At 38.7% G+C, this 17,740-nt stretch overlaps 4 protein-coding genes across 9 annotated transcripts in view; 2 read left to right on the top strand and 2 right to left on the bottom strand.

Annotated features, from left to right (window-relative positions):
• The window catches only part of LOC123714388 (caldesmon-like), a 32,474-nt gene extending 29,695 nt beyond the window's left edge, over positions 1-2,779 (bottom strand). For all 3 annotated transcript variants that reach the window (XM_045668625.1, XM_045668624.1, XM_045668626.1), the window contains exons 1-5: positions 2,386-2,779; positions 1,120-2,313; positions 1,017-1,053; positions 914-946; positions 814-840 (exon numbers count right to left, since the gene is read on the bottom strand). In XM_045668625.1, the coding sequence (XP_045524581.1) occupies positions 814-840; positions 914-946; positions 1,017-1,053; positions 1,120-2,313; positions 2,386-2,484 (1,390 nt within the window). In that variant the 5' untranslated portion in view covers positions 2,485-2,779. The remainder of the gene's footprint in view (positions 1-813; positions 841-913; positions 947-1,016; positions 1,054-1,119; positions 2,314-2,385) is intronic.
• Positions 2,780-5,175: 2,396 nt separating this feature from the next.
• Positions 5,176-10,213, bottom strand: LOC123714390 (V-type proton ATPase catalytic subunit A). 2 transcript variants are annotated; one of them, XM_045668629.1, is made up of 14 exons: positions 10,098-10,213; positions 9,098-9,204; positions 8,817-8,929; positions 7,910-8,137; positions 7,563-7,700; positions 7,328-7,479; positions 7,124-7,248; positions 6,872-7,018; positions 6,578-6,793; positions 6,350-6,509; positions 6,188-6,257; positions 5,966-6,102; positions 5,699-5,888; positions 5,176-5,623 (listed from the first exon to the last, which is right to left on the bottom strand). In XM_045668629.1, exons 2-14 carry the CDS (start codon positions 9,177-9,179, stop codon positions 5,531-5,533), a joined length of 1,851 nt encoding a protein of 616 aa, XP_045524585.1. In that variant the 5' UTR covers positions 9,180-9,204; positions 10,098-10,213; the 3' UTR covers positions 5,176-5,530. The 2 variants fall into 2 exon arrangements, with proteins under 2 accessions (XP_045524585.1, XP_045524586.1); XM_045668630.1 differs by having other exon boundaries at positions 9,994-10,139.
• Positions 10,214-11,701: 1,488 nt separating this feature from the next.
• Positions 11,702-17,095, top strand: LOC123714231 (speckle targeted PIP5K1A-regulated poly(A) polymerase-like). 3 transcript variants are annotated; one of them, XM_045668427.1, is made up of 6 exons: positions 11,702-11,822; positions 12,084-12,169; positions 13,704-13,838; positions 14,021-14,263; positions 14,556-14,711; positions 14,791-17,095. In XM_045668427.1, the coding sequence occupies exons 3-6, from the start codon at positions 13,727-13,729 to the stop codon at positions 16,305-16,307; spliced, it is 2,028 nt and encodes a 675-aa protein (XP_045524383.1). In that variant the 5' UTR covers positions 11,702-11,822; positions 12,084-12,169; positions 13,704-13,726; the 3' UTR covers positions 16,308-17,095. The 3 variants fall into 3 exon arrangements, with proteins under 3 accessions (XP_045524383.1, XP_045524384.1, XP_045524382.1); XM_045668428.1 differs by lacking the exon at positions 11,702-11,822 and adding an exon at positions 11,856-11,976; XM_045668426.1 differs by lacking the exon at positions 11,702-11,822 and adding an exon at positions 11,856-11,994.
• LOC123714416 (tRNA 2'-phosphotransferase 1-like) lies at positions 12,537-13,130 on the top strand (the record flags this gene model as incomplete). The annotated part of the gene is made up of 2 exons (XM_045668656.1): positions 12,537-12,672; positions 12,943-13,130. Coding segments are annotated over 2 exons (324 nt in total), but the record flags the coding sequence as incomplete, so codon positions are not given.
• Positions 17,096-17,740: the final 645 nt, after the last annotated feature.

Here is a 17,740-nt window from a genome sequence, read left to right as displayed (position 1 = left end):
CAGTATTCACAATAAATCCTAAAGTTTCAAGAAGTGTTCTCGTATCCTGAATATTTTGTAAACATTAATTGTAGCAGGTGGACACTCGTCGAAATATCTAGTAAATAGTAGTATAGCCACAACATCTGAGTAAACTGTCCACAGGATCGAAATTGAATGAATAAACAGTGCGGAATGGCGACACGATATTTGTTTCTATATGTGATCTATGCTAATCTGGAGGATAATTATTGTTTACATATACAGTGTAAACTCCAAGTAACGTCCCTTGATTTAGTTTGTCTTTCATACAATGATACACTCTACATATCATTACACCCACCTTCAATAACGACAATTAAATAATAAAAAGTATTTTTTAAGTTACCGAAATTACTTAAGCTGCGGAACTGTGTACGTTATTTCGTCTCCCTTCATAAACTCGAATTTCAACATCAAACGTACCAAACTTTCTAAGAAATCATTTTGTTTTTGTTTACAAATTGGGATTTCTTGCACGTGCTTAATCTATAATACATGAAGATGCCTCAATATCGCTAGATATGAATGAAATATTCAAATAATAATTGTATTGTAATACTAGTCTGAAATAAACTTTTTGTTTTTTTAAACCAGATTTTGCTTCTGTATGTGATGACACGATTTGACATTAAATTGAATTAACGACAAATAGTGTCGTTACATACAGTGTACACTCATATACACCCATATTTTTTCTACCTTTATAAATATTGTTAAAACCAAATCCTTCGTTCTCAATATTTAACACTAAACGAAAAATATATCTAATTTAAAAAGTAATAAAACTCTCACCAGACCAAGTTGTTGGACCTTTTTCAACTGTAATAAAATGTAATTATTACAATAAAAATCCTTAACTTAAAAAACCCATTATCTATATATTTAATCTTACCGACTAAAACACTGTCCTTTCCGCGTTTGACTTCTAAAACACAATAAAATAAATTCAAATGCAATATGACACATTTAAAAACAAATTAATAATTTAAAACTACCTTTAATAGAGATGCCAGAGTCGGAAGGCTTTCTATCCTGTGAATTGAATTAATTAGTGACATACAAATATTAGGTAAATAAACTGAACATTTGTTATTATACCTTTTTGGCAGACTTATTTTTTTCTTTTTCCATTCTTTCTTTTTCTTTTTGTGCTGCTCTTTCAGCCTTTTCTTGTTCCTTGTGTGATAACTTTTCAGCTTTTTTTTGTTCCCTTTCTGCTTTATCTTGCTCTTTTTGAGCTTGTTTCTCATTCTTTTCTAGATCTCTCTGCGCATGTCTTTCTAATTTAGACTGTTCTTTATCAGCTTTTTCTTTTTCTTTTAAAGCTATTTTTTCTTCCTTCTCTCTTTCTTTAGAAGCAGCTCTTTCTGCCTTTGATTGTTCTTTAACTGCCTTTTCCCTCTCTTTCGAAGTGGCTCTTTCTTCCTTTTCTCTCTCCTTCGAAGCTGCTCTTTCTTGTTTTTCTCTTTCTTTAGAAGCGGCTCTCTCTGCCTTTGATTGTTCTTTTTCAGCTTTTTCTCTTTCTTTAGACGCGGTTCTTTCTTCCTTTTCTCGTTCTTTGGAGGCAGCTCTTTCGGCTTTTGACTGTTCCTTTTCTGCCTTTTCCCTTTCTTTTGAAGCAGTTCTTTCTTCCTTTTCTCGTTCTTTAGAGGCAGCTCTTTCTGCTTTTGACATGGCTTTTTCTGCCTTTTCTCGCTCTTTTGAAGCGGCTCGTTCTTCCTTCTCTTTTTCTTTAAAAGCCTCCTTTTCTGCCTTCAACTGGGATTTTGCTGTCTTCTCTCTTTCTTTCGATGAAGCCTTTTCTGCCCTCTCTCTTTCTTTTGATAAAACCTTTTCTGCCCTTTCTTTTTCTTTGATCGCGGTTTTTTCTGCTTTTTCTCTCTCTTTAGATGATGCCTTTTCCGCCCTCTCTCTTTCTTTCGAAGCAGCTTTTTCTGCCTTCTCTTTTTCTTTAGAAGTGGCTCTTTCAGCCCTATCCTTTTCCCTAGATGCAGCTCTTTCTTCCTTTTCTCGCGCTCTTTGGGCCAACTTTTCCGCCCTTTCCATTTCTCTTTGACCACGTTCTCGCTTTCGAGGCTCACGTTCTTCTTTAATACCAGTCATACGACCTCTTGGACTTGGGGATGATGAACTTTCAGAAGAATCCTCAATAACTTCACTATGTTTTTTCAGTTTGTGTCGTGGTGGAGATACTTCTTCTATTTTGATCTCTACTCTTTGCTCTAATAAACGTTGTTGGCGGGCCAAAATATGTAATACGGCTTGCATGACTTTAAAATTTATCATATTCACCTAAAACGTATTTTAATTAAATTAAATTAATTAATGCCTACAAAGAAGAAGAATTAAGAAGCTATCGCTCACACTGGGTGGCCCCATAGCCTGATTTATGAGATCTTCAACCGTCACCAGCAACCCGGTGTCGCTCATATTAGGCTCGTCGAAACCTCGTCTTTTCGACATTTTTTTATTTATTCAGAGCAATATATTATGGCTTCTGTGCCTTGTAAAACAACTACAAATATTATAATCAAATTCTGTCAGCTTTTCAAATGTCATTCGATTAAAAAGAGTTTAGAATTTCAGTGTGAAGGTTTAACAACAACTTATGTTTAAGTGGTTTGTTTATTTATTGCAAGAATATGGTACAACAATAATATGGTGGTACAGTCGAAAGTTCGCATTCGCAAATTTGACTTAATGGGAATTTTACATTATGAGTCATATCAATCAGTCAATTCTTAAATTATTAGAATTATGCAAACTTTTCAGCAGGCTGTAATTTGATTTCTCCCCGTTTCAGGAGAGGGTCAATCACATATTAGAAAATTGTAATTTCTATAATGTTACCCTAGTTTTCAGGAAGCTGAAACCTTTTTTCAGTCGGTTTCAGAACATGTGTAGTAGAGTGGTGCAGTTTTCAGGAGACTATACCCCTTTGATGAAGGAATATTCTAGACCAAACTTTCTAGGTGTGAGACAAGGACGAAATGATACGAGAGAGAGAGAGAGAAGATCAGAACTTTCTCGAAACTTGACTCAGCACTCTAGAACGCCGTACGACAAGGACGGAGCAGTGTGTGAAGGAGACAAAGAGTGCGGACGTTCTAGAATTGTACAATCGCTACCCAGTAGCTATCCCGCCTATAGAGTTCTCGAATATTGTTTAGAATTATTCCCAGGGATATATCAGCGAGCCGAAACGCGACTAGTCACTTTAGTTTTGAATGCGATAACAAGAGAGAAACACCGAAGCGATAAAGTGCGAATAAAGTGAATACAAGTGATAAAGTACTGTGTGAAGTGTGCATAAGTAAAGTAATAAGTGATTGTTTTTGTGTGCTATAAGTGCATTTCTGCAATAAATTTGTGCCCATAAATTCCATGATTTACCAAGAAATAAACCCTTAAATAAATCCACGGCATTTTCTATACGATCCCCTAGCTCGTAACAATATCAACCTGACCGGGTTTATGAAAGATATCATCGGTGAGCGGTACGTTAAACAAATATTCCAATTTCGATCTATAAACCTTAGAAGTGGGTAAATAATCAGTAATACGTTTCACGATTAAAGAATTAATGGAATATTTAATATTTTTTTCAAAACGAGAGGATATAACTATATAAGTCGTCCCTATTATATCATTCGAACAGCCACCAAACCCATTCACATACATAGGATCGGAAAACGTATTGTAATTTAATAGTAACTTTGTACAACACTCAGTTGTTATAAAATGATTTTGAGAGCCGTTGTCTATAAGACAACGCAAAATATGCGGGTTACTACGCGTATCAAAAGTACATATACGCGGGCAGTACCAAGTAAAACCGTTGACGGTTATCAAAGTATTCGCTTCATTCTGCACTGAACATAGAGAAATCGGCGCGTGAAAGTTATTAGATTCGTCTAAGGAGCCAGATGCGACACGCGGAGTACTATCGACTAGCAATGACTCACGCTGCGACTCAATGGCTCGAGCGTTTGATCGCAGTCCATCGATAACAGGTTCGTACGGTTTCGCCTGTTTTTCAAATAAACTGGGATTTGACGAAAAATGCAGTATTGGAATTGCACGTTTTACAACTTTTAACAGGATTACAATTTGTGGTTTTATGTTTTACGCTTAAATATTTTACGCAATGATTCCGTTTTTTAAGGAGATTAAATCGTTCTTTTGTATTTAATTTTTAAAAATCAGGACAACTGTTTAACTATTCTAGGACATTTTGAATTAGTTTGAACAGAATAAGAATTTACAAAAGATTTTGCGCTTTTGGAATATTTATTATTAGCCGGTTTTATCATAGTAGAATTTGTTCGTTCCAAAACTTTACACTGTTCCCTTAAAAAATAATTAATTGCGTATAACAGGGTATTTTTTCTTTTCTGAAGGAATTCTCAAATGAAATAATTGTTTCGTTGTCGAATTTTTTCAGTGCCAAAAATAAAAACAAAAAATTCAATTTATTACGTATTTCTAGTTTTTCAAAAGCTGCGGTTGATGTAACAAAATTACCAAGAAAACTATTTAAACGTCTGTAGACGACGTTGTGTTTTAAAATACTATCCAAATAATAAAAGCCAAGTGACCGGATGTCTTGATATTTGTCGATATACCCGACACCTAAGAAAATACCCACCGGCAATTTAAATTAACGAACCTAAAATACGTTAAAGAAGATACGAAAAATAAATATGCCTAACTAAGAGATATGATACATATACGGCTCGAGGGAAAGCTACTCCAAAAAAGCTGTGTGGGCCTGGGTATCCAGGATGCTCCCTTCTCTCGGGGAAATAATATGCGCTGGTTCGGCTGTCGCGCATCAGTATAATAAAAAAAGGAATCCAATAATGGATAAGACTAAAACTAGCACTTACCATCAACGGTGGCGTATCTCACTCCAAACACTAGATCCTTCAATGATGAATCAAAAAAAGTAAATGCTATACGGTATCCGGTACATATTTAGTGCGAACGCGACAGCTGTTAAAATTTAACTGCCTTGCGCCATTACGCCGGGACACCACCTATAATCTCCGGTTCGTGTGTCCAAGTCAAACCGACAATTATCATCCTTCTTTGACCGATTTAGCGCAACTAACAGGGGGGTTATCTACCGTGAGATAAGACGAAACATCAGTGTAAATAGTTAATATTTTATTATAATAACTCATCTCCTATCAACACGTAACATCAATCAGCAAGAAAAATAATTTATACAGTAATGTCCGCTCGATAATACTGAATACGCGGTCGAAGCGATAAAACGTGGAATGCACGGATAATAAAATCACACAAAAATCGGGCTAAATAAATCTGTTTCGTATAAATATAATATATTATAATATAATGTAAATAACAACTAACGCGCGAGTTGAACTCGGAAATATTTACAGAGCGCGAGAGAACATGATATTTCTAGAATTTGAAAATTCAACGATTTATGGAATCGGGACGTTGAATCGGGTCTACGGCTAGGGATCTATCAATCCTAATCCTAATCTTCCAGGTTGCGGAAAGCGGCCGACATGTCCTCCAGCAGCTGCTCGAAGTCGGCCTTGATCTTCGCCTCGCCATCTTTCACGGGGTCCTGGAAACGCGAAAAGCGTCATCAAAAGGATTCAGCACTTCAGCGGAGATCCCGCTCGCGATGCGATAGAGATACCTTGAACTTCATGGAGGACAGCTGGTAGAGAACGTTGCCCATGGCGTCCCTGATGACGTTCCAAGTGACCTTGTTGTCGGACTGCGCGGTGGACTCGACGGCGTGGCGCGACATGTCGTAAAACGAGATGATGTTCTTCAGCATGCCCACGGTCTTGTAGAAGGGGCAGAAGCGGTCGTAGGCCGAGTAGCTGCGGGAGAGACGGTTCGGAGAGGTGAGAGACGAACTCGTCGGTCGCGAAGCCTTCGCGGCTCGGCCTCCTCTTACCTGTTCTGTTGCAAGAAGTCGTCCTTCAGCAGTTTGGCGACTTCCAAAGTGATCTTGTCGGTCTCGGCCAGCGAGGCCTTTCCTACCAGTTGGACGATTTCGGACAAGTCTTCTTCTTCCTGCATGATCTCCTTCACCTGGACAGTCGTTTATAAAGTTAATGGGGCCCTTCAATCTCGTCGAAGAGGGTCCTTCGAGAACTATACATCACATTCCTCTCACCTTAGTCCTGAGGGGGACGAACTCGGGGTAGTTCTTTTCGTAGAACTCGTCGAGAGCGCGCATGTACTTGCTGGAATCACATAATCATTATTAGTCATCATTAGTTCGCTCCTCCTCCTAAACTCGGACGGCCACCTCGGCCTCTACTATTTATCGGCCGACCTGTATGAGATGAGCCAGTTGATGGAGGGGAAGTGCTTCCTCTGGGCCAACTTCTTGTCCAATCCCCAGAAGACCTGCACGATGCTGAGCGTGGCGGCAGTCACGGGGTCGGAGAAGTCTCCTCCGGGGGGTGACACGGCTCCCACGATGGACACGGAACCTGTCATCGTCGACTTTATTAAAGAGGGTCCCGGGCGCGAAAGTCACCCGGAGGTCCGTCGAACTCACCCTCCCTGTCGGGGTTTCCGAGGCACTTGACGCGTCCGGCCCTCTCGTAGAAGGAGGCCAGTCGGGCCCCCAAGTACGCGGGGTACCCGGAGTCAGCGGGCATCTCGGCCAGACGCCCGGAGATCTCACGGAGGGCTTCGGCCCAACGGGACGTGGAGTCCGCCATCATGGAGACGTTGTAGCCCATGTCGCGGAAGTACTCGGACAGAGTGATACCTGAACGTTTTAACCGATGTCAAAAAGAGGAAGAATAAATTTGCCAAATGTTCGAGCTCGATCGTTCGTAAACCGTACCGGTGTAGATGGAGGCCTCGCGGGCGGCCACGGGCATGTTGGAGGTGTTGGCGACGAGGGCCGTTCTCTTCATGATGGACTCCGTCACTCCTTCGATCTCCACGGTCAGTTCGGGGAAGTCCCGCAACACTTCCGACATCTCGTTACCTGAAATTGCACAATTGGACGTGGGTGAAACGGCCGGACGCCATCATCGCGGGGGAATCGAACCGTGGCTAGTTTCTCATGAGACCGTAGAGCCTCGTCACCCACCTCGCTCACCGCACCCGACGTAGATGATGACGTCGGAGTTGGAGTACTTGGACAGAGCTTGAGAGATGACGGTTTTGCCGCAACCGAAGGCTCCGGGGATGGCCGTGGTTCCTCCTTGCACGCACCTGAAAATTATTCATTTTTCAGCTAGTCGTCGCGCGTTTGATCTTCGAAAGAAAAGAAAAAACAATTCGTCGGCCTCACGGGAAGAGAGAGTCGAGCACTCTCTGTCCGGTGAGCAGGGGGTGGTTGGCCGGCAGCTTCTCCGTCACGGGTCTCGGCTGACGCACGGGCCACACTTGCAGCATGGTGTATTGGGCCTTTTCACCGTCGAATTCCGTCTCCAGCACGACGTCCTGTTCGAAAAATCGAAAGATTTTAGTGATTTATTTTGTTATCTTGACTGCGAGAGAAGAGATCGCGTAGTGAATGTACTCACGGTGACTTTGTAGTTCCCGGCGGGAGCGATGTAAGTGACGGTTCCCTTGGCACGGGGTGGCACCAGCATCTTGTGCTTCACCAGCGTGTTCTCGTGGACGATACCGTACAAGTCTCCACCGGTGATGTGAGATCCCGCCTGTGAACGTCGTGTTGAGTTCGATACTATTTTCACATTGTTCTATCTCTCCCTCTCCCTTATTGTCACATATTGTTAAATATTTATTTATAATTATAAATTAATTAACTGAAATTTGTCAAATCCGATTCTATTTTGTTTATGGCAGTTAAAAAATAAATTATATACGAGTGTATCCGGCGATACCCTCGAAAAGCTCCAGCTCTAACCTTGACGTTGAGAGGGTTGAATTCCCAATCTGCCACACGAGACAGAGCCGGCACGTTGACACCTTTGGGGATGTAGATGGACTGTGTTAGCTCATTGATTTCTTTGAGCGGACGCTGGATACCATCAAAGATAGAACCGAGGATACCGGGACCCAACTCTACAGACAGAGGCTTGCCAGTTCGGAGTACTGGATCACCCACGGTCACGCCCGATGTCTCTTCGTATACCTGTGTAAATTTCTCATTAGCTCACTAAAACAATCTTGGAAATTTTGTTTATCATATGGCAGGGGTCAACCGTATAAATATCGCGATCCAATATCAAGATACCTGTCTCGATATATATTGAATCAACTTGTCGTCCTACACTTTTAATAGATATTGACTTCAATAGTAGTAGTCAAAAGATAATTCTTCCATAGAATTCTTTCTTAGTAATGGACAATAAAGTGAGGTCTGTATTGCCATGCCAATATTGGCATTAAGTGAGTAAATCGAAGAAAGAAATGTCGTTGGATAAAAACATGGATGTGAATATGCGATAAATATACATTTGAATTTATTGAATGAAATCAAGATTTCGGTCGATGAAGATTACAAGAATTCCTTTCGTATTAATGATATTCTTTTCAAAAGATAATAAAATATGTTTTCGCCACATATAACCAAGCAAGATACATGAGAAACTGCAAGAGAAAAATTATCACATCAAGTCACTTCACTATATTTTGCCAAAAATAATTGCCTGTTGATAAAAATAAGCAGTCAAACAGATGCTTTACCATACAAAATATCCACGTCCCATTAAGAGTTAATGGAATTTGTTACATAAGTGTTTTCATTATTATATATATTAAGATTTACTTTTTTAAGGCTAGAAGAAAAACTGTGTGAAACTACATAATACCTGAATGGTAGCCATGTCACCCTCTAGCCTAATAATTTCACCGACCAGTTCATTGTAACCCACACGCACCAACTCGTACATAGCTGATCCAGACATTTTCTCCGCCGTTACGACTATAAAAAACCAGCATTTTATTTACAAGTCTATCCCTAGCGGCCATTGAATATACTGCTCATTATAATAAAATAATATATCTGTAATAATATATAGTTCTGAAATACTGAGGCTACAGAGATGTATTTCATTTATATTTTGATTAAGTTCAAAGAATTATAACTTACCGGGTCCAGAAACAGCAAACACATATCCAAACCTCTCTTCATTCTCTTCATCAGCAATTGTCTTTAAATTGTCCTTAGACATTTTGGATATTTGAGTCTTTATTAATCTAGAAAAAGAGTATCAATTTAAACAAGGTTCAATGTATTTTGAATGTAATTTAATGAATTTGATTCCTGTTTACCATAAGAACAAAACCAGAGACATATTTTCATGATAATATTAAATGATATTCTTATTCAAAGACACTGTTTAACTGATCTTGTAAAATACAAATTTATTACAATATGAACTAATTTCTTAGGCAATGCCGTATAAATCTAGGACTTAGACGGCTGACTATCAGCTGATCATATTTTTATCAGAGGATACTAATCAATCCATCAATGTCAAATGTGCAATGATATATATAAAAATCTTCCAAATTTAGTTTTTATTTCTATTTTAATTATACAATTTTATTACAAGCATGGTACAAGTTTATATTTTAATCAGATGTATACTTTCTTATATATTACATACTAGTTTTGGCTCCTTCCATAAAAACCATTTTATTAAGAAGTCCTTAGTGGAATTAGTAATATGTTCTATTTGAATGCTACATTAGTAAAAAAAAAATTTACAGTAGTCTTTATCTCAATAAATAACACTGCTAGATCAGAATAAAGTATAAGAAATAGGTACACACTATAAGAAAAATGATTAATGTGATAAATCACATGATTAATTACCAAGATGAAATCAATGGTATTAGGCATGAAATTGAAAATAATATAAAGTGTGGTGTAGCTAAGCCATACATGGTTTATGAGAGATTTAGAAATAATTTTAAAACATTAACAAGGTAGGCAATAAGGTGTTGTCTAATTCATGGAAGAAAAACTATGCTAAAGCTTACCAAATACCAAATTAAACCAAAGTATCACAGCCTTTAATACAAGCCCAATTAAATTAATGAAATAAATTCAATTACAAATTGAAATAATATAAAATTCGACTCACAGGACAAGAGAGATGGAAAAGACGACCCGAGAATGGCGGAGGATCACAACTTATCACAAGACCAATGATAAAAGTTGTGTCAGCTGACCCAGAGTCTATGACACATTGGCTATGGTGAAGTGGAATTTATTGATTTTACATTTTATATGTTACCTTTAATACGACTAAAGGCCAAGAAAAAAAAATATTTCGATATGGAACATCATTATTAGAAAAATAACAATCAAACTTAAATTGAACGAATAAATTGTTTTATTTTCAGTTTTTTTTACTAGCAACGCACTTTTCAGAACAATTTCTTCAATTACAGATTCAATTTTGTCGTATACAATAGGATAAGATAGAAGACAATAATCTATATAGATATTTTTAAGTTATTGTTTAGATACTCCATCATATTATAACGTAGGTTAAACCAGCTTTAAAAATATATTAAATATTTGGTTGACTTAGCTGATTGATATGGTTATGGTAATTTTCTTTAATAATGCGGAAAATTATAAAAAAAAATCGTTTATGAAGTTTCTGCAATCCGTTTAAAAGTATCCGTTTGCGCAAACTACTCCTACTTAAAATCGCAAATTCGATCCCACATGGAGTACTGTCGCTCAGCTTCTACCGCTTGCCTAGATTCAATGAAGAGTGATTTGAATCGTCGACGACCAGTAACACTACGGGCTGATTGATCCCTTGGCAGTACATTGGGATGTCGGGTTTCTACGTTCTACCTGAACCATGGAGAGTGTTCAGAGGATTTCTTCGGACCTGCAACTAAGTTTCATCATCGGACGTCAAGGCAAAATACAATCCGTATAGCCTCGGTGTTGTTCCACAACTGAATGTTTCTTAAGGTAATTTTTGCTGCGCACCATGGAATAAGCTGCCCACTTCGACTTTTAGAGTTTTTAATTTTTTAAGGTTATTCTTCTTTTGGCGCGTTACGGAAAAATGATGAGAGTAATTTTTTACCATGTGCCGGCACACACCATTACCATTTGAAAATAAAAAAAAAACTTTAATTATGTAGGAATATTTTGTCTGTAATATTTGAATAAATTTTATTTAAGTAGATAATGCGTTATAATCAAACTTTCAATGTATTAAATACCTTTTTCTATCGTTAGTGTCGGTTTTTTTACAAACTTAGAATAAGCCAAATGATAATTTTTAAAAAAATGTTACGCCAAAGAAGTTTAACTTCTGCCGCTGTCAATAATCTACAGGAAAAAAATGGTTTGACAGCTCTTGAAACTAGATTTAAGATTGATTTAATTGGTAGAAATAAGTAATACCTTTGGAGTAGTTGGGTGCATCGATTGTTTCTATCGCTATTGGATTAAAACTGTGATTTGAAATTGAGATATAATTTTTAACAAACATTTTTATAACTTGTAAGTAAACATTTAATATACGATTGTTTGTTTGGTTTCGACTGCAAGATCCGTATTGCCAGGGTTTACCCCTACCCTGTGTAGTCATAAGCTCTTTGAGTCTGTGATTTACGAAGTACCATAATAATATTTTACAGGGGGCTTAGTCAAGATGCGTTAACAGTAGAGTATGTAGAAAGTTGAAGATCATAGTAGTAATCCATCAATCGCCATTCCACAGTCATTCAGTAACCATTCGGCAGTTATCGCTTAACAATGATTATAGTTGGAGTTTGTTATGTCTAAAAGTGTATACTGTGGTGTGATCTGTGGTATTAGTTCTATTGTTAGTCCTGTAAGTTTATTATTATTGCTCTATTACCATCTACTTGCCATCATTATCGTAAAGCATCTTGTTTTTTTTCTGTTTATATTCATAATAAAGTGATTTTTAAATATAATTAGTCTTCTTAAAAGTTCTACTATGAAATTACTATCAAATTATATAGGTATAAAATATATTTCATGTAGGTTTTCAATAATTATTACCCAATTATATAGTTAGGTATCTTATAAAATATGACCGTAACATAATAATATTATTATTAAAATGCAGGAATATCTTTGGCGCAGACCGACACCTGAGTAGGTCGCTATCTGGGTTCTTCGCCACGGAGCCGCAAAAAAGGGGCTTGTTATAAGGTGGGTAAACAATGATAACTGCACCCACTATGCATGTGGCATTTTTACTTATCGATAATACCTTCAGTCGAGACTGGATACAATAGAATAAAATGCTTGAGAGTAGTTTCTATATAAAATATTAAATCTTAGATATTATGTTTTGCTTTTGTGAAGGATATATATAACATTTAAGTTTCTGGTCATTTACGGATTTATTACTAATACTGATATGATCAAAGGAATACATTTTTATTGTTCTTGCATGGTTGTTTTAAGTTCGCAATGTGCAATACATTTATTGACTTTAAAATTAATGTTAATATATTTAAATAGTGGTAATTATTTTATAGTGCTGAAGGCTTTATATCAGTAATATCAATTTTTCTTGGTAAAATATAAATTGGTTGATATAGAGAGAGTTGTAAACAATAACGAAAAACAGAGGTTTAAACTAAAGCTGAATTCATCTTCTAAATTTGTAGAGATAAAAGCTAATCAAGGCCATTCTATTGATATTTTTTGTTTCTAATGCTGGTTCGACTCCAATATCAGAGGTAGGATAGGTCCATTATTAATGTGGTAGACATATATCTTAAATTTACATGTGTTGCAATTGATATATGTAAAGTAATCTTAAACCTCTTGGGCCCTGTTAAAGATAAATAATTTTCAGTCTTAATACTTAATAGTAGTTCACGGTGCATATTTACTTAATTGAGAGTCCATAAAAGCCCATGGCTTAAGCTGTGTGAAAAGAAAGCATATTCGTTTTGCAAAGGGTACATTAGGAGATACTAGTGTCAAGAGTGGAATGCGAAAAGATTTTCAGGTGTTGATTTACATTGATTTAAAAAAGACACTAAAAGGTTTGAAGTTTTATGAGGTAGAGAGTGGTGTCATTTTGACAGAGGGTGATGTTCGAGGATTTCTTAATCCGAAATATAATAAAAAAAACCCAAACCAAACTCATATGATTTAGCTCCATTAAAAAAACTCTTTGTTAGTGTTTTAATGAAGTCATTATGAAAACAGATACTTATTAAACTTTCATCTAATTATTGGTAAACATTGAGAATTAGATAATCTTTTTTGTGGTAGATATAGAAATAAAGATATCACTCAAATCTTAATGGCTGTAACATCCCATTTTTTTTTCTTCAATTATAGATCATTTAGTATCAAATTATTAAATTAGCATATGTCCTGCCTGGTTATAAGGGCTTATAAAGAATACCTTACTTATCCTACACACAGCATTACCTTATTGCGAAGTAAAGGTTTTAGCTCACTGTGTTGCTTGACTGGAACATGCTTCTTGTTTGTGATTCACCATTAACAGCAATCAAGCTCTTCACAAAAAATAGATAATTATGACTCGTTAAAGTACATGGTACATAACGAAGAGGTATCTTCTTGAAGTGTGCTGATGTGGCCACCAAATATCTATTTATGCTCAGCTTATTTAAAATGCGTCAAAACTATTATTTGGTCAATTTCCCGTTTTTCAGTTATGTTGTAACAATATTCAAAAACTAATTTGCTGTTTAAACAGGTGCTCAAGTGTTCCCATAAAAAATGTCAGAGGAACAGCCCCAAGGATCTTCACCAAGACGTCATGCTCCTAAAAAACCAGAACAGCCAACAGAGAGCAGACATTCTAAAGGTCACCTAAAAATACACGTTTCTGGTATGTATTTAAGACTAAGTTTGACATATTGTATTTGCTTTCAGCTACAAATATTCAATACATAACATTCTTGAGCGAATCAGAGCCCGTATTATAAATGAATACTATGTAATTTGGATGTTCATTGCAGAACATGAAGAGTAAATGGGTATTATGGTCATTCCAAGTTTTTTAAATTTCAGGGTTTCCTCCTTACACAAGAGTGGAAGACTTAAAATATGTATTTGCTCCATATGGTCATGTCAAGGTTAAATTATTAAAGAAGTATGCCATTGTTACATTGCCCGATGAAGATAGTGTTCTTGATGCGATTGCACACTCAAAGAAAATTTCCGTGTATGGCTCATTCCTGACAATAAAGCTTGACAAGGGGGAACCCACCCCAGCCAAAAAATTAGACAGATTTGTGCGAAGTAAGAAAAAGAGTGAGTATGCATTGTTTAAAGGTCCTCTATTATTTAACAGTTGTAATTAATTGTCGCTAACTTATTGATTATAGGTTTACGTGTTGTGGCCTGTGCTGTTGTGCATTTTAATCCACTAGTAATAACTACTTATTGAAAAACTTCAATAATTAGGTTGATTTTAATTAATTTACGATAAAAAAAACTATCAAAGTTATGACACTACATTCTGAACCATTCGATAACATCAAATAAACAAATCCTTAGGTGTTATAAAATGGGAGAGTATATCGAACGTGTTGTACTTTTCCAGGTGTAATAATAGAGCCGGGGAAGATCGGGCTGAAGGGTGACTTCGATCATCAGTTAGAACAGGTGTTAGACGCCGTCAGACTCACGCGAGACGAGGTCATCAACATCTCATCGCTCTACGTGGACCTCGAGAACGCCCTGCGTACCGTTTGGCCAGGTGAGACAAATCTCTCTCGTTCGTAAACTACGCGATGAGCACAAAGCGTAGAAAGTAACGAAGTCGTCCTATCGTGCAGACTGCTGCGCCGTCCCGTTCGGGTCCATCACGACGGGGCTGGGCATCAAGAGCAGCGACGCGGACTGCTTCGTGCGGCTGCCGGCGCGGCTGCGAGGCAACGACGCCGCTCACGTCATGCGCACCAAGCGACTGCTCCAGCTCTACCCCGACGTGTTCACCGAGGTGTTCGCCATCCCCAACGCGCACACGCCCATCGTGAAGTTTTTCCACGTGCCCACGGAGACCACCTGCGACGTGTCCTTTAAGACCCCACTGGGCTCGCAGAACAGCCGCCTGGTGGCTTTCCTGCTGCATTCGGACGCGCGTCTGCTGGCGCTCGCCGTCGTCATCAAGTACTGGGCCAAGGTGCACGAGCTGTCGGGCACCGGCAAGTTGACCAATTACGCGCTGACGATGCTCCTCGTCTTCTTCCTGCAGCGGCTGGGCATCCTGCCCTCCGTCGAGAGCCTGCAGCGGGGTCGCGAGGACCTCGTGGACGGCTGGAACACGGCTTTCGCGACCGACCCGCCAACGCCCTCGCCCGACTCGGCCTCCGTCGAGGAACTCCTCGGAGGGTTCTTCAAGTTCTACGCCATCTTCGACTTCAACAAGTTCGTCGTCTGCCCGTTCCTCGGCAGAGAGATCGAGAAGTCCGCCTTCGCAAATCTCGCCTCCCTGCCTGACGCCTTCGAGCGATACAAGCGAAACGTCGAGAGCGGAGCGGCCCACCCGATGAAGTTTTCGACCCCCGTTTGCATACAGGACCCCTTCCAGCTGTGTCACAACGTTGGCAGTTCCATCGGCGGGAAACTGTTCGACGAGCTGCCGCAGTATATCAAGTTCGCGGCGACGGCGTATCGGGCGTCAAGGGCCGACTTCCTCGAGACGATTCTCTTGAAGAAACCGGAGATCGCGGTGACCGACAAGAACAAGATCAGAGCCGTCGTGCACTCCAGGGACTTGGACAGGGTGGTCGGCGACGAATGGAAGGCCATAGTCAAAAATGTGATTCGTATCCTCTTCGAAGACATCTGCCGCTCGACGCTCGCCGTCCTGGAGACCGAAGAGAGACCCGGGTCCAAGAGACAGACAGAGCGCTACGCCGTCACTCTGACGAAAGCCGTCTGGAACAGGAAGAGATTGACGAAACTTTACAAACACGCGGAGGGCACTTTCCTAGAGAAACAGATAAACATTTCCCAAGAGATAATAGACACCTGCGAGAAGACGCCGCACCTGAAGATGCGCCTGGTCATCAGCTTCCCTCTGAGTTCCCGAGTCACGTCGGTGTACATCGAGTTCGTCGACGGCGACAAGGCCGACTTCCAACAGTTCGGCAAGATGTTCCGGCTCATGATTAAGGGTTGGTTTTTCGAGTTGGTGAAACCTTTTCTGCCGCCCGCTACAGAGAACGAGCGTCCCAGAACGCAAAGAGGAAGCGTGAGAAACGATCTCGCCAAAAGCGACTCGATCGAATCTGACGACTTGTCAGATAGATTCCAAGAAAATTGTTCAGTGAGTGAGGCTTCTAAATAACTGATCCGCAAAGTCTCGTTTGCCTCGTGACGTGTCAAATTAATCGTCTCATCAAAAATTCGCGCGACACGCGGCTTGAAATTGTTGATCGTTGAATTTTGTTATGCGTCGGCGCTAGAGATGTCTACGATACTCAATTAAGTATTCCTTTGTAATTATTTTGAATAACTTTAAGCTTCGAGGCCCGTGAACGGGAAGATCAAAGACCTAGGGGTCGAGTCGAGACGAAGACTAAATTTGTACGAAAATTGGGCGACACGAACTGTAATTTTCATACAAATTTAGTCTACGACTTCCTACATACGTTGAGGCATCTCGACTAAACCCCCTTAACACGTTTCTTCTTTAAATTGAGTATTTGTCATAATCATACTAGAGTAGAGAGAGTATAGTATTTGACGCCATCTCTAAATTGATTATAAATTTAAATGTTTAGAAAGTAATGTGTAGTTTACCGCTGCTAGGGCGATGTTTTATGATGAAGCTTAGAGTTCTTCATTAGAATTAGAAATTAGAAATTTAGCTATGGATTTAAATGTTTAAATTATCATCACTAAGCTTTTGACGTGCCACACGCTTGACTCCTTAGAATAAGCTTGAATTAGAAGATGTAACCTGTAAAATAGAAAGAGCCGTGTCGACGAGTCGTGCGACGTCGTAAGTACAGTTGTACAGTTTCACCTAGACTGTCTTTAGTAGACGTTTGACCTAGGAATTTTATTTCATGGGAAAATTTATAATTAATGTATGTTAATGGTTTATCATAAATATTAAAATAATATTTTTTATATATATCTTTTATTAGAGGACCGGTTGAGTCGAAAGCTATGTTTGGTGAGTGCTTACAGATTAATTGAAATTGTTAAATGATTCTATTGCTCAGAAGTTATTTCCTGCTCATGGTATTTGAAAAGAAAAAGAATTTCGCCATTAATTATTTTTGAGTAGTTTAATCTTCTAAAAATCGTGCTAAAGCTAAACTGAGATTGAATGATTCTCTTTTGGCACGTGAGAAATACAAAAAAGTTCGGAATCGATGTAAAACTTTGTGCCGTGATACTCAGCGGAGTCATATTCATAAGATAGTTGAAGGTGGCGACCCTTCCAAAGTATGGAAATTCCTGTCATTCCACTATTGATCAAAGCATTAAATCTCAAACCATTGGATCTATTAACTTTCGTCCTACTACGAATATTCCTTCTTTTTTGTTCCAGTCAATTGCAGAAGACGAAGTAGGGAGGAGTATCATGTCTGTCTCGTCCAAAGCCATTGGCTATGATTGGTTGGGATATTATCCTTCCTATTGTTGACATATTATTTCCGGCACAGTACGGCTACTGCACTCACTAAGATTACAGATGATATTAGGCGTGGCATAGATAATAAAAAACATCACAATTCTTACTTAGCTTGATTTTAGTAATGCCTTTAA

The sequence above is a fragment of the Pieris brassicae genome, chromosome 9, assembly GCF_905147105.1.
Source record: "Pieris brassicae chromosome 9, ilPieBrab1.1, whole genome shotgun sequence".
NCBI lineage: Eukaryota > Metazoa > Arthropoda > Insecta > Lepidoptera > Pieridae > Pieris > Pieris brassicae.
The sequence above is the reverse complement of the archived record's forward strand: the minus strand, read 5'-3'. Positions and strand labels throughout refer to the sequence as shown.